Below are 14,669 nucleotides of genomic sequence, written 5' to 3'. Positions count from 1 at the left end.
AGAGCAGCATCAGCCTCTGCAGCTGCTCCCTGTGCCAGGTCCAGGACAGCCTCTTCTGGCAGGGACAGCACAGCCACCCCAGTACTTGAATTAGGCCACCAAAAACATTAAACTGTGCTAAATATCACAGCATTGAAATTCTGTTTCAATATAACAAGCAATAAAAATTAAAAAAATAAATAAAGGCCTTATTTCCCTCACCTTTCGGTTTCTGGGGTTTTCTTTTCTACTAGATAAATTTTCAAGCTTTTTCTTAGTGTATATAAGCCCTTAGTTTTTAAAATGCTCCAGGAGCTGGGGCTTTAATTAGTGCAAATACCGTCAGCCTTGCTGTAATAGGATGCAGCTGGGAGGCACAGCTGGCCCTGGGATCAGTTGCTGGCAGCTGCATTTTCTCCTCACCTAGGTGCTTGCAAATTGCCCAGCCACCTCCTGGGGCAAGGGCCCCACTGGCTGGGTGGGCAGCACCCTGGGCAAAGGTGGCATTTTGTCAGTGGTGCCCTGCGTGCTGTGCCCAGCTTGTGCCTGGCCGGAGCTCCCTGGCTTGGGCAGAGCCAATCTCAGTGTGTGATGGCCAAAGTCTGGCTGAGGGCAAATCTCTGCTGGGCAGGTTTTGCTTCCCGAGACTGCACGACCTGGGAGGGACTTTTGTCTGCCTGAGGTGGCCCCAAGCAAAGCTCAGCCTCCAGCCAGTCCTACCTGATGGCTCAACCGTGGGGTCTTGCTCCTCTTCAGATCTTGCCCTGGTCCAGCCCTTTTGCCTGACAGCTGCACCCCAGGTGAAATGAGTTTGACTGGTCTCAGCCCACATTTTAGCTGATTACATCCACAGCATGAAAATCAGCTGTGCAGTGTGGAGAAGATGCTCCTATGTCTCTGGGACAGCTGTCAAAAGGTCAGGTTTTGCTGGTCAGAGTGGCTGTGGTGGGCAGTGTGACAGTAGCTGGGATTATCCCATGTGGCCAGGAAGCACAGGCTGAATGTACTTCTAAGTAGTTCCAGCAGCTCTTGGCCTGGAATAAGCCATCACTGAGAGACCACTGACCTCCCAAACCAAAGACCCCCTCCCATGGACTTTGTAGGAAAGCCCAAAAATGAAAAATTAAGGGGGAACAGGAAGGGTTATTCTCCTGAGGTGAGAGTAGCATGTTGCAAACAGGAGATGGGAAGAAAGAGCAGGTCACTGTGATGAAGGAGGAGGAGACAGAGGTAGGAACTGACCCTGATTCTCCTTAAACTCCTGGGGGAGACTGAGGCAAAAATGCTGTTCATGTATCTGTTACCCAGCCTTCTCCCTGAAGTGTGCTGCATAGCCTCCAAGCAGTGGGCATGGGTGGCCTGAACCTAAGCCCCCCCATCCCAGAGCACCCAGCCCACCCCGGCTCCAGTGCTGTCTCCAATCCAAGGCAGGAGGAGGCAAGGGCACACCAAAAGCAGCCCTTCCAGTTGCCTTTGCAGGGGATGGAGAAGCAGGGCAGTGCTGGTGGAGATTGAATCTAGTGATTACTTTAAGGGATTTGCTGTCTCTTTCTTTATCCCTCTCTCTCTCTTTCTCTTTCTTTTATTTTGTTTTCCCCTTTTCCCTCCCTCTTATCCCTTTCGTGGTGCATTTGTCTTCGAGGAACCTGGGGTGTTCTTTTCATCAGTTCAATCTCTCTCTGGCACTTGAGTCCTGATTGGCTGAAGGACTTAGGGAAAAAAAAAATCTTTAATTAAGTAGATAATCTCTTCTTAGGAAGTTCTGCGGCTCCATTTCACCAACCCCTTTTAGCTCTTACTTTAGGATTGGTTACCCTTTGCAGAAGTTGGGATTCAGGGGGCATATGCCTCTTCATCACACCAGGACAGCCGGGTGGAAAATAACTCCATCCCTTCCCTAATTTTGTTGTGTTTCTTTTTTCTTTTTTTCTTTTTTTTTTTTTTTCTAATTTTCTCTGGTGGTGGTGATATTCAGGGTTTTTTTAGGATCTCCCTTCTCCCTCTTTATTTGGACTTTGTATTTCACATGGACCCTTATCTGGGCATCTTCTTCCTCACTCCCTTCTTCCAATCCTGCTGTGCCTGGTGAGTATCGAGAACACCTCAGTCTGTGTCACAGGCAGGTGCTCTTTCCGGACACCCTAAGGAAATTCCTCTTCACCTTCCTAAATGACCCCTCTTTCCCACTTAGCTCAGTTCTGGTCTTTAATGGGACCAGATATTTAACTAAGTCCCAACACACTCACTGGCAGAGAGGTTAGATCTAAGAAAGTCCCCTTTTTTCCCTGTGCCTCCTAACGATAACTATATGGGCCAAATCCTGACCTGGGGTAAAATAGAGGAGAGGAGAGTGGATGCAGAGGATCTAGCCCCTCACTTCTAACTGCAAAGATAACCCAATGGGAGAGCCAGGGATTTCTGTTTTACCAAACGCTCACAGTCATCTTGTTTCTTGTCTTAATCAAACCAAGTGGGGCTTCTCCTGTGCTCCCCGAAGAAGACGGTCCCTGATTAAGAGCTCAGAGCCAGCAGGGGTGAGTTAGGGCGACAGGAGCGTCACTCCGGATGAGCAGCCTGAGACCTGGGCTCCTTGACAGGCACAGGGTCAGGATTACACATGTCTGAAATTCATCTATTCGGATTTCCTGGGGAGAAGCTTTTGGTACGGAGATTGCTACGGCTTGGTTCCCAACCACCTGGGTCCTGTCAGACCAGTTCCCCCATGCACAAATCTGTGGTCATCTCCTGCGGGCCTAAGGGTGGTTTTACATTTATTTCCAGAAATGTTTTATAAGGGTGAACAGAAAGAGATTACACTTGCATCAAACCTTGTATCATTCCTTGCAGAGTATATCTATCCCATGCCCAAATGGAGATGGACTCAAATGACCTGGCTCTGTAGGTATTTTTTCCTATGTGGTTTTTACTGAGCACCCAAACTTTATTCTCCATTTCTGTGATGCCCTGGGGAATCTGCTTAGTGGGTTACAGACTATCTCTAACAGCAACGAAAGTCTTTTCCCGTTCAATTACTAAAATCCCCTGCCTCCCCCATAGCAGATCTCTAGGATTATTACCATGGATGGAGAAACCAAAATTATAGAAACTCAAGAGTAAATGGGAACTCATTCCTGTAAGGCTGGGATTTAAATTTATGTTCTCTCAGAGATTTTCTGCTCCCCTGATTAAATGAACGTGCAACAATTTGTAGATGTCTGAATGTTATACAGTAGCAATCTCAAGATAAATCTCCCTTCTGGAATAAGGGGAATATGTATGTTATGCAGAGAGGCTAGGCAAGAACTCATACTGATTTTGGTTTTATTTTTCTGCTCTTCCTGTGTATGTCTCTTGTTTTCCTCGATATAAACAGGTTTAGAATACATTAAAAGATTTAAAAAATTCAACATTTAAAAGAAACAGTTCAAAGGGGAGAAATTTCAGAGCACACAGAGCATACAGAAATCCTAGGCATTTTCAATGGAAGCTGGATGTCTAAACTCCCTGTCTGCCTTTCAGAAGTTTTTGTCTAAGAGAAAAGTTAAAGATAGCCCTGCTTCTCTTCGCACGTTGCTCATAGGTCATGATTTCCTGAGAGAAAGGAAAATTGCAGACTTTATTTGAAACGATCGTATTACAGACCCTGTCCCTTAACTCTTGAGGAGAAAAAAACAAGGTTCGTGGGAATCATACAATAATCCTGCTTGCAATTTTTGCTGGTCTTCTTTAATCATACAGTAATCCTGCTTGCAATTTTTGCTGGTCTTCTTTATCTGATCCAACAGTTTAAGACACAACAAGATTCTTTTTCCCTGTGATTTAATCATGAGAATTGGCAGCAGGAAGCAATATAGTTCAATAATATGTTTTTTTTATATATATGTGGCCACTTCCCTTCTCTGAGTGTGGATTAGATTGGGCCATGTCAGCTAGGTTGAATGGTCAGCATGTTTCTAGATGAGCAAAATGTCAGAGTTGCCTTTAGGAACTAAAAAACAAATAAATATAAGAAAATAGAGAGAAATGAAGAAAAAAAAAATTAGCTCCAGATGTTAATGAGTTGCCTCCCGGTTTCCTATCCTGTGGGAATAATGTAACAATCTCTAAGGCAGCAGCTTGTTTCTAATTTTTTTTTCACTTCAGCTGTAGGATTGCCTTTACTTTTCAGTGTCACTGGTTTTCTAATAACTTGGGGGAGTTTGTGCTTGAGAACAAAACTCAGATCCAAAGTGAAATTGTATTCATTTTCTGTCTTTACAACAATGACAGTAAAGATCTTAATACAGCTTTATAATTTTCTAAAGAGCAGAACCAGCAGCACAGTAGCATCACTGGGTGATAGGTATCAAACAAATACTTTAATGGGAGATTTGATAAGGCTCTTGGAGCATATTAAACTGAGGAGTGGCATACTGCTATTGGTTAAAGTTTGTATCTGAGCAGAAATTATCAGAGGCTTATTAGAATTTGATAACTGTAAGATATAACGGGACAGCTGCTTGGCAGCATTATTTGATTTCCGGTTAAATAAAACTATGACAGAGAACTCCTGCTATAGATATGCATTAGCTTTGAGATAATTTTCTAGTATTGGACGCAATAAAAAATACTTGCCCTAGATTTGCTTTTTATGTGGATGCATAGAGTTGCAGTGAGGGAAGCAGCGTGCCCTGCCCAGGGCCCTGCATGGGCTGGGGAGGGGGCTGAAGAACTCAGTGGTACTCCTCTCTCTACCTGTTGAGGTCTGTCTCTGCTCCGCTTCAGTCCATATATTGCTGTCCTGGAGTTTGAAGGTGGAGGGAAAGGGGTTTAGATAGCTAGAAACCCTGTAAGCTTTCTTGAAGAAGAGAAATAATTTCAAGCGTTTTGTTTCATGTATGTGATTTCAAAATGCTTTAAATCAGTGTGGTGATACCGAAGCCATGGAAATTGGGCTGGTTTACACCCATTGTAGATGCAGCTAGCTAGTTAGTTTAGAATTACATTCTGCTTTCCTTTACAGTGGTATGGAAAACTAGTAGAAATAAATAAATTTTAAAAAATCAAACTACAGAGACAAAAATAAAGAGAGATGAATTTTCATAGTGATTCCTATTTGCAGCACAGAGATGACTCTAGTGGCATTGTCAATATTGGACTACATCCATGGAGCAAATGGCTTAATTTACCTTCTGCCCTTGCCTGAGACTATATCCAGAATAGAGATGCATTATTCTTAGCTAGATGATACGAGCAAAGACAAAGCGCACAGATTTTGTCTCTACTATCTTTCCTTCCCTCTCAGCCTAAGAAAAATTTCAGCTATCCTCCAGACATACAACAGTCCCATCTCCCCTCCTCCTGAATCCACTTACAGCTGCAAGAGTTAAATGTGGGGGGGGGGGTGTCAAGTGTACCAGTCTAAATGAATCCTTTACTTGTCTAAGTCCTACAAACCCGCCCAGCAGCGTGCCTCCCTGTTGATCAGAGAGCTCAGGAAAAATGCCTTCTGTCTCTCTGACTTAATAAAAATGTTTAGAATATCCTGCTGGGAAATTGCTACTGTACCATTTGCTCAGCTGCAGATGGTGAATTGGCATATCCTGAACTTGGCCTTTTTGTGAACCTTGAGGTTTATCCCAGGAGGAACAGATCCTCTGCTTCAATGCAGTTATGTCAATTGACACCTGCTAACAGGCTGGTTTGTTGTAAACTCTGAACTTGTGGATTACTATCCTCCTCCTAAAGCTACCCTTGCAACAGCTCAGATGTTCCTAATCCAAGATGAGGCCATCAAGGGTTTGAAGCAAATCCTTCTTGCACACTGTGAATTTGGCTTTTCCTACCTAGGTGGGAAGGAATGCAGATGGGATGTATCTCTCTTTTTGGCCACAAAAGCAGGATAAGAGAGGACTTGCAGTTCTCTAGATCTTGCCTATGCAGGGGCATTTTACCACGGTTTTCTCACAGCTGCTACCAGGGGCTCAGATTCACACCGACGCCATCCTGAGTGTGGTCCCCATAGCAAAGCGCTTAAGGTCAAGGCAAAGGACAGGAGGGAAACCAGATGGAAAAATGACTTGTTCGTGCTGCTATCCACTTGCGTTAGGATTGGGACCCATGGAGCTTACACAGTCTGAATAGCCCCAGGTTCATGGCCCTGTGTGATTCAGGTCACCCGATGCTCTAATCACCCGGCTACAGATGCCGTCTCTCCAAGTCCCAGGAAATATTTAATTAGCTGTACAATGCAGAAGCAGCTCCCAAAGGAAAATTCCTCTGCAAAACAGCCATCGACTTTGTGCTAAAGTACCCATGGGGGCTGGAGCGCAGACGTGTCTGAATCCCAGGCCTGGAACAAAGGGAAAGGATCTCCTGCTCTCACAGTGCCCTGGCACAGCCCTCTCCCTCTTGTTTTGACCCAGGGGAATCTTTCCCAAAGCAAGCTTCATCAATATGGACACATTTCCACAAAAAAAAAAAACCCAAGACCAACAAACCCAACAAAAAACAATTAGGCTTGCCAGAATGAAACTTTGCACACTAGTTCTCTCTTTCTAAACTGTAATAGTGAAGATCAAGTCTCTTGTGATTTTGACCAAGCTAAAATAACAAGAGCTCCTTTTTGTGGTGTACCTTGGAGAGGGTCTCCATGAGGACACTTCTAGTGGAGGTGAAACAGTCTTGCTGACCGCAGGAGCAGTTTTCCAGGGCAGGGAAACATCCTTTCTAAATATCTGGTGACTGATGTCTGGGCACCAGTCATGCCACCCTGTCTGCTCCCAAGTCCATGGCAGGGCTACAACATGGCTACACTTTGTCCCCTGGCTTGGGATGGCAGTGCCTGCTTCTGCCTGCATTCAAGCCCACCCTGGGATGCCCCTGCACTCTCCGTGCTGGATTTGTAGCACAACAGGACAGTGCATTTCTCCCCCTTACCAGGGATACCTGTGGCTCCAGACAGCATCGCTTGAAAACACACAAGGAAGAAAAACCATACCCTAACTCAGGCCTTCCTCCCCTGCATCCAGCCGTGGTCTGCCCAGCTACTGGGATTTTCAGGGAGTGGAGAGGAGCTAGAAAAGCAGTAAGCATCACTGCATGCCAGGTAGCCCAACTGCAGAGTAGAGCATGCTGCTCTGCTGAAGGGACAGAGATGGGTTAATGCTCTGTGAGGGCTAGCTCAAAAGGAGAGGCATCCTGCACTGGGAAACATCCAGCATTTGAAGGAGAACATCATCTCAAGAAGAAGCTGAAGAGCCCAGTTTCTCTTGGTGCATACTCTAGCTTTTTTCTTATCACTCACTCACTGCAAGGTCTCAAACCACTCATGCCACCTCTCTGGCCTTCCCTGGGGTAAGAGCAGACACCCATCCCTCTGGAGTGCTAGGGTGCCCACAGGGGAGATGCTCCAGAGGCTCACCAGAAATAGCGATGAGGGTAATTTTGCAAACCTGGAGAGACTGGAATGAGGTGTTTGTAGGAGAAACCTCCTTTTCTTGCTTCATTTCTGGCTAGGGATATTTGGGGTTGGCTCTTGGGCCTTTTTAAAGCCTCAGTCCTCTCTGCCGTGACACATCTAAGCTGGATTCACTCCAGATTCCTAATGGTGGCAACTGCACCATATGGAGTCCTTAGCGCTGACTGACCATTTGCACTGAAACCGTCTTTGTTGCTGGAGAAAGAGAGTCAGACTGGCCAGTGTTGGCTCTGCTCTGCAAGCCCCTGGGGAGAGTCATGGAGACCTTGTGGCCCTTGGAGATAATCCCTTCACACCTTCAGTGGGAACACCAGAAAGTTAAATTTTTGCTGGGACCACCCCCTCTCCATACCCCCACCCCGTGCAGTGCCCAGCAGGATGGGGAGGAAAAGTGTGTTTGTGCTCAGCCATCACCATAATGTGACCAAGAGGAGGGCGTGAGCAGCCAGAGCTGGCACCACAGGAAAACAAGGGGCTGTGATCTGGGGGGATGATGCCAGGACACACACTGTGAAGGAGCAGTATTGTGACTTCCTTCCCTCGGCATGGTCCCACAGGGAGAGTGGTGCTGGCACATGGTCCAGCTCCTGGGGCTGGGGGCAACACTACCCTGAGTTAAACTGAGCAGCAGTTTGGTAAGGTAAAAAAGCAAGGCTGGGGGAACAGGAAAGCACTAAAAAAATGGGACAATTGGTATGAAGGGTAGCTCTGCAGAGGAAAGCAAAAGGAGGGAGCTGTGAGGGGTCTGCAGCCCAGAACAGCCTGGTTGGGGGAGCAGGGTGGGGGGAAGAAGAAGGCATCATCCTGGCTCACAGGAAGCAGCAAAGGGAGACAGAAGAAGAGACCAAAGGTGCCTGCAGCCAGGAGACAGGCAGGCTGCAGGGGGAGAGAGGAGAGCCCTGGGATGCCAGGCATTCCCTAGGCCCCTCCACCATCACCCCCTCCCTGCTGACACTGTCTCTGTCTTCCAGGTCAGTGAATAATTTCCTGATGACGGGCCCCAAGGTAAGAGAAATCTCTTTGATCTCTGTCCCTGATTCCACTAAACCCAGGGAGGGGAGGGAGCAGCTCCTCCTTCCTACTCCTCTACATCCAGCCTTAGCCAGAGCTCCCCTCACCCTCAGGTTTCCAGCAGCAAGGCACAGAAGGGCCAGGAATGACCTGCTATAAACTGCAATCCCTTAGGCTGTGTCAGCCCTGAACAAAGTTGTCCTGGGATCCTTTTAAGCTGGTTGAGGCCGGATTTTGGAGATTTGTCTATTGGCACCAGCTGAGGCTCTCACCTGTGATCTATTTCTTCCTCATGATCAGGTTAGCGTTGGGACTTACATTCATTGAGCTAGAAAGGTACTTTCTGTAGGCTTTGCAAAACATACTTCCCTGATGAGTACAACTGGAATTGTCGGGACCTTGTTCCATATTTTTGACCCCCTGTCTGCTTATGTCCCTCCTTCTGAGGTTTTTTTCCCTAGCCAGGATCAGCTGTAAAATTCACCCAATTTTTGTTCTGGCTATTCCCCAGGAACACCTCCAAGCCCATCTAGCTATTGCTACATCTCTCAATACTATGGTGAAGCAACCTTCCCCCAAAGCCCTGGCTGTCCCCCTGGGGCCACAGTGAAGGAGGAGGCAGGCTGAGGCACCTGTTGGCCTGGAGCTCCCTGGTCCTCCCTGGTCTCTGAGAAGAAGGGTCTTCCTCCTCTCATGATGGAGAGATAAGGGGTTCCCTATTGCAGAGGCTGGCTGGCACATCTCCTAATGTGGCTAACAGCCAACAGCTCAGCCTTCTCCCCCTGGGAGGCTCAGGCTCTGACCCAGCACAGCAGAAAATGCATTTGCTGCTGCTGGTGATGAGCTCCGCTCCCCAGGGGAGCCAGGGCTGAGGCACTTCCTCAGCTCTGTACATCTTGTCTCTGTAAGATAGCATGCAAGTTATTTTCAGTTGAATGCCAGCCTCCTGGGGAGCCTGGGGCCATGTTCTTCCTGGTGTTTTGCACTGTGCATCTTCATCCATCTAGACCCCAGAGCAGCAGGACCCACATTATGCAGTGCAGGGCAGGAAAGCTACACCTGCAACAGCCCCACTGCTGTGTGGGAAGCAGCTGGGGCTACACCAGCTTTGCACTGTCTGGGATGGAAACTAGAGCTGCTGAGTGACTCCCCTGGACCCTGGGAGTAGCCTGGGGACATTCCCAGCCTGTCACCTATCCATCCCTGCATGCTGGCCAACTCATCCTGACTCAGTTTTGCAAATTAATGCTGGGGAAGCTGAAGCAGGGCACACACTGTCCCCACTCCTGACTCGCTGCTCTGCTCCTAGGCCTATCTCATCTACTCCAGCAGTGTGGCAGCCGGGGCGCAGAGCGGCATCGAGGAGTGCAAGTTCCAGTTTGCCTGGGACCGCTGGAACTGCCCCGAGAGGGCGCTGCAGCTCTCCAGCCATGGTGGGCTGCGCAGCGGTAAGGAAAGTATTGGATACCACTAGTGGGATGCCCTCACTACAGGTTAGAGCCCGTGGGGCTCTCCTCTCTTCCCAAGTGCCTCCTTTTCTCCCCCATCCCTGCCTGGGATGTGCCTCTCCCAGGAATGCCCCTGAGGGATCTTTCCAGGAGTCCCCTTCACTCACCAGCTCCCATTCACATGCTGGGATCTAGCTTCAAGACAAGGCAGGCTCGCAATGCCAGCATCGCCTCCAGATCCACCAAGCCCCAGCTTGCACAGGAGAGGGGTGTCTCACCAGTCCTCACACAACTGGCTCCCCACAAGGATGCACCACCACAGCCTGTGGCATGGGCTGCTGGATACACCATTTCTAGCGTGTCTGACACCAGGGTGTCCCAGGGAGGCTGAGAACCAGCATGGGGTGTTGGGGTGGCAAGCAGAGGGATATGGCTAAAGGGAGCAGGAAAGAGTTCATCAGTGGCTGTGCTCTGACCAAGAGGCAGGAGAAAAGTCTTCCCACAGCTTCCAGATGTCAGAGTCACCTTGGGCAGAAATCCAGCATCCATGACCTTTGCCACTGCAGGGTGTGGACCTGTGGTCATTGTCACTGTATCCCATTCCTTACCCATTTGCAGGTGCCAGGAAATGTTTCAGTATGTACCTGGCCCTCTAGACCTATGTATGATGCTGGGCTGAGCTCATACCTGCCCTGCACAGGCAGGACCTGGGTATGAAGGGAGAGCCTCAGGCCTCTGGTGGGACTGGCAGCAGACGAGGGACCAGGGCCCCAGGAGAGGTGGACAGAAGTTTCAAAGTGGGGCATCGAGGAGGCAATTGCAGCACAGTAACACTCTGGGACTGGGAGCGGGTCCCTGAACTGTTCCCATCAAGGTTATCTGCTCAGATCCAGACCTTGCTGGTATTAAATGAAAGCCAAAGGCTCAGTGGAGTCAGCTGATGATCACCACACTGATCCTGGTGGGTAGGTATGGTCACTGCTCTGAGCCCTGGACAGTGTCCAGCAGAAGATAAGGCTCGAGGGGGCTGTGGGAAGGAGCTCTTTGATCCTTGGAGAGGGCCCTTTTCCCTCTGGGTTGTATTAGTGAGACATGGGGGACATTTGACTGTCTGTGCTATATCCCCACTGCTGAGCTCCCACAAGGACAGCCAAGTGCTAAATTCATCCACACCCTTGGAAATGGCACAAGTCAGTCTGGGTTGTATTTTGGAGCTTCTGTCTTTCTGCAGTTCAAGCCAAAACTAAGGTAATCTGACATGTAGGGCCTCCTCTCCACTCCACAAAGCCTTGCCCATTGCAGATCTCTTCCTACACGCTCTCCTGCATGGCAGGAGTAATTTCTAACCCTGGTCTCATCATGAAATCTTTAGCACATCCACTCTCCTTCTATTCCCACGTGACAGCAAACCGAGAAACCGCTTTTGTCCATGCCATCAGCTCTGCGGGCGTCATGTACACACTGACCCGGAACTGCAGCCTGGGGGATTTTGACAACTGTGGCTGTGACGACTCCCGCAACGGACAGCTGGGTAAGGAGAGATGAGCTGCCATCCCTCTCTCATGTCCCAGACAGCAGGAGACAGCTCTTCTCCTCTCCTCTGCTGAGGCCTGCAGAAACAACTCCTAGTCCTCACACCTGGAAATAATAGCCAGAGCAGACCTTTGCCTGGCTCAAACCAAAGCAGCTTTGTGGAAGCTAATGGGGCCACCTCCAATTTACACCAGCTGAGGCTGAGCCCTTGATGTTTTCCATCTTTCTAAATGAGCAGGAAAGTAGAAGGGGGTTGCAGTTTCCCTGGTTCAAATCAAGAACAACTCTGTTTAAGCTGCTGGAGGGAATGACCGTATCATACAGGCAGGGAAGAAGATCTGATGCCATGCATCTAAATGACAGGTCTGGTTAGAACAGCGCTGATCAGGGACTACAGGGCTTCCAGGGTCTACAGGATGAGGCTGGCCCCAGATCAGAATTACCAGGAGGGAAAGCAGGGTGGCATTCATTGGCCCCTCCAGCACTTGTCAGTGTGGCAGGCACATGAGAGCAAAACCAGGAGAACTGCTGTGGCAGCACACAGCCTTCACCCCATTCCTGTCGCAGCGGTACCCAGGCCCACAGCTGCTAAGCACCTCTGGGTGGGCAACCCCAGGCTGCATCACTACAGCTCTCCACTCAGTTTTCACAGAAAACATTGACATTTTGGTCTTTTGTTTTGAATGGAAAGAGGTCAGATTTCAAATTATCAAAATCTTTTAAAAGCCCTTCCCTGCCCAGCTGCACTGGACAGATGGTATGTGTCAGTTTATGACAGACTCCTCTGGTGTGTCCAGTATTTACTAATTTGCTTTATTGGTTAATAGTTTTTAAAACAGCCCCTGCTTCTTAGGTGTCCAAGGCATGGGTTAGCTCATATCTAGCAGAGCAAGACTTTTGGGCAATGACACACCAAATTTTGTCTTCTCTGGAAAAATGAGTTAGTCATGCTACACTTCCTTTCCCCAAAACGTATCTGTTTTTCATGAAAATTTTCCATTGTGAACTTAAAACCTTGGAAGGCAAAGGAAACTTTTGGTCTTGTCCAAAACAGTGTGATTTAATTCTAAATGCTGTTGTGCTGAATCCAAGTTGGTAAAAGGTTTCCATTCTCCCTTCAGTCCCAGCTCTTGATTTGAACTTCATCATCTGCTGCAATTCCCCACCTCCCATGAGACATCCCTGCTTTTCCCTGGGGGAGGGGACTGCGATGCTCTGGGGGAGTCCAGGCGAGGGCCACGCCTTTCAAGAGAGGCACAAGGCCATTAAACACAACTCCCGAGATGTACCACCAAGGCATGTTGGGGTCAGAATGTTCCACATTTCAAAACTTCATAAAGAATTTGGCATTTTTCTCTAGGAGGAAAAGAAACAAACCACATGACATGTTTCCAGTCAGTTGAGCTCCCATGCAGTTAGGAAAAGTACCATCCACAACTTGCTGTGCATTTTCCCAGTTCTGTGCTGACTCCTTTGTTTCTTTACGGTAAATGGAAAACCAGACCCTTCTGAGATGCCAAACATCGTCCCAGGATTCTGGGTGTACCAGAAAGAGGGTCTCCTTGTTACATGTGTGCCAGGCTTGGGTTGTTTCTCAGTGGAGGGGAACCTGTTCCCTCTGACCAGTTCGCTAATCCATGTTAGCAAGATGCTGTCCCTGCAAACCAGTTCAAGTCAGGGTTTGAGGGAAGGTGATTTAAAGACCCAAAGCCTTATCTATATGGCTGCTAATGCATGATAATGAACGGTTTCTGAATCCTGCTCTATAGAAAGCCTGGAAATCCCTGGGTTTGTCACACAGGACGTACCCCTTTGCGGCCTGCATGAGCCACTTACTATCCAGGCCTCAGTAGAAATGGCATGAGCCCAAGGGGAGGGAATCATGGAGTATTGCAAGGCGAAAGGCTGGATTCGCCCCACAGCCTCCGTTCCCTCCTATCACTTCTGAGACTCTTTCTTGTCCCCAGAGCCACAAGCCAGGCAGGCAAGTGGCTGGTTCCCTGACAGCATATATCTCATCTCCTTTCCTAGGGGGGCAAGGATGGCTGTGGGGAGGCTGCAGCGATAATGTGGGCTTTGGGGAAGCCATTTCCAAGCAGTTTGTGGATGCCCTGGAGACTGGACAAGATGCCAGAGCTGCTATGAACCTGCACAACAACGAGGCGGGTAGAAAGGTGAGTGTCTCTCTCCCTCCAGCTGCGACAGCACATACTAGGTTGGCTCTGGCCATTCACTGTGGAGAGTCACAGCTTGCTGTGGCTAAAAGCACAGATCAGGAAGAAAAAACTAGAAGGGGACAGCAGCAGTACTGATGTGATAGGTTGTGTTTGTTCTGAGGTAGCAAACCTTCCGTGCTTACATTGTTAGTGACTTACTGCTGTCCTCTTTCTCCCAGTTCAAGTAGGGGAGTACCATGGAGAAGCAAATCTGCGAGCTTTAAGCCAACAGGCCCTGGGCAGGACTACTGCACAGGGAGGGTCGATGGAAAACCCCTCCACAGGCCTGGAGCCATGTTTCTCCATGCACTGCAGCACAGAAATGACCCCTCTGGGCTTTTTCCTGAATCCCCTCTCTCTCCTCACTGTGTAGGCTGTGAAAGGGACCATGAAGCGGACTTGCAAATGCCACGGCGTTTCAGGGAGCTGCACCACCCAGACCTGCTGGCTGCAGCTCCCTGAGTTTCGGGAGGTGGGCACTTACCTCAAGGAGAGGTACCACAAAGCTCTGAAGGTGGACTTGCTGCAGGGGGCAGGGAACAGTGCTGCCAGCCGGGGCGCCATCGCCGAGACCTTCAGCTCCATCTCCAAGAAGGAGCTGGTCCATTTAGAAGACTCTCCTGACTACTGCCTGGAGAACAAGACACTGGGGCTGCTGGGCACAGAGGGCAGGGAGTGCCTGAAGAGGGGCAAGGCACTCAGCAAGTGGGAGAAGCGGAGCTGCCGGCGGCTGTGTGGGGACTGTGGGCTGGCAGTGGAGGAGAGGCGAGCTGAGATGGTGTCCAGCTGCAACTGCAAGTTCCACTGGTGCTGTGCCGTGCGGTGCGAGCAGTGCCGCAAAAGGGTCACCAAGTACTTCTGTGTCCGCAAGGAGAAGCGGGAGCGGAGTGGGGGTGGTGGGGCCACCCGCAAGCTCAAGAGAAAGCTCTAACTTGCCTCTGCTCCTCCATGGTCCTGTCTGCCCCTCTCCTCTCCTCTCCTGCCTTCCCCATCAGCCCCCAGCACCATTTCCCTATGGTTTAG

At 49.2% G+C, this 14,669-nt stretch overlaps 1 protein-coding gene across 1 annotated transcript; it reads left to right on the top strand.

Annotated features, from left to right (window-relative positions):
• Nucleotides 1-1,899: 1,899 nt before the first annotated feature.
• WNT8B (Wnt family member 8B) lies at nucleotides 1,900-14,642 on the top strand. Its single transcript, XM_074830805.1, has 6 exons — nucleotides 1,900-2,064; nucleotides 8,410-8,443; nucleotides 9,759-9,897; nucleotides 11,303-11,428; nucleotides 13,462-13,604; nucleotides 14,020-14,642. The coding sequence occupies exons 1-6, from the start codon at nucleotides 2,006-2,008 to the stop codon at nucleotides 14,575-14,577; spliced, it is 1,059 nt and encodes a 352-aa protein (XP_074686906.1). The 5' UTR covers nucleotides 1,900-2,005; the 3' UTR covers nucleotides 14,578-14,642.
• The last annotated feature ends 27 nt before the right edge of the window (nucleotides 14,643-14,669 follow it).

The sequence above is a fragment of the Strix aluco genome, chromosome 7 (assembly GCF_031877795.1).
Source record: "Strix aluco isolate bStrAlu1 chromosome 7, bStrAlu1.hap1, whole genome shotgun sequence".
In the NCBI taxonomy this organism is placed as follows: domain Eukaryota; kingdom Metazoa; phylum Chordata; class Aves; order Strigiformes; family Strigidae; genus Strix; species Strix aluco.
The sequence above is the reverse complement of the archived record's forward strand: the minus strand, read 5'-3'. Positions and strand labels throughout refer to the sequence as shown.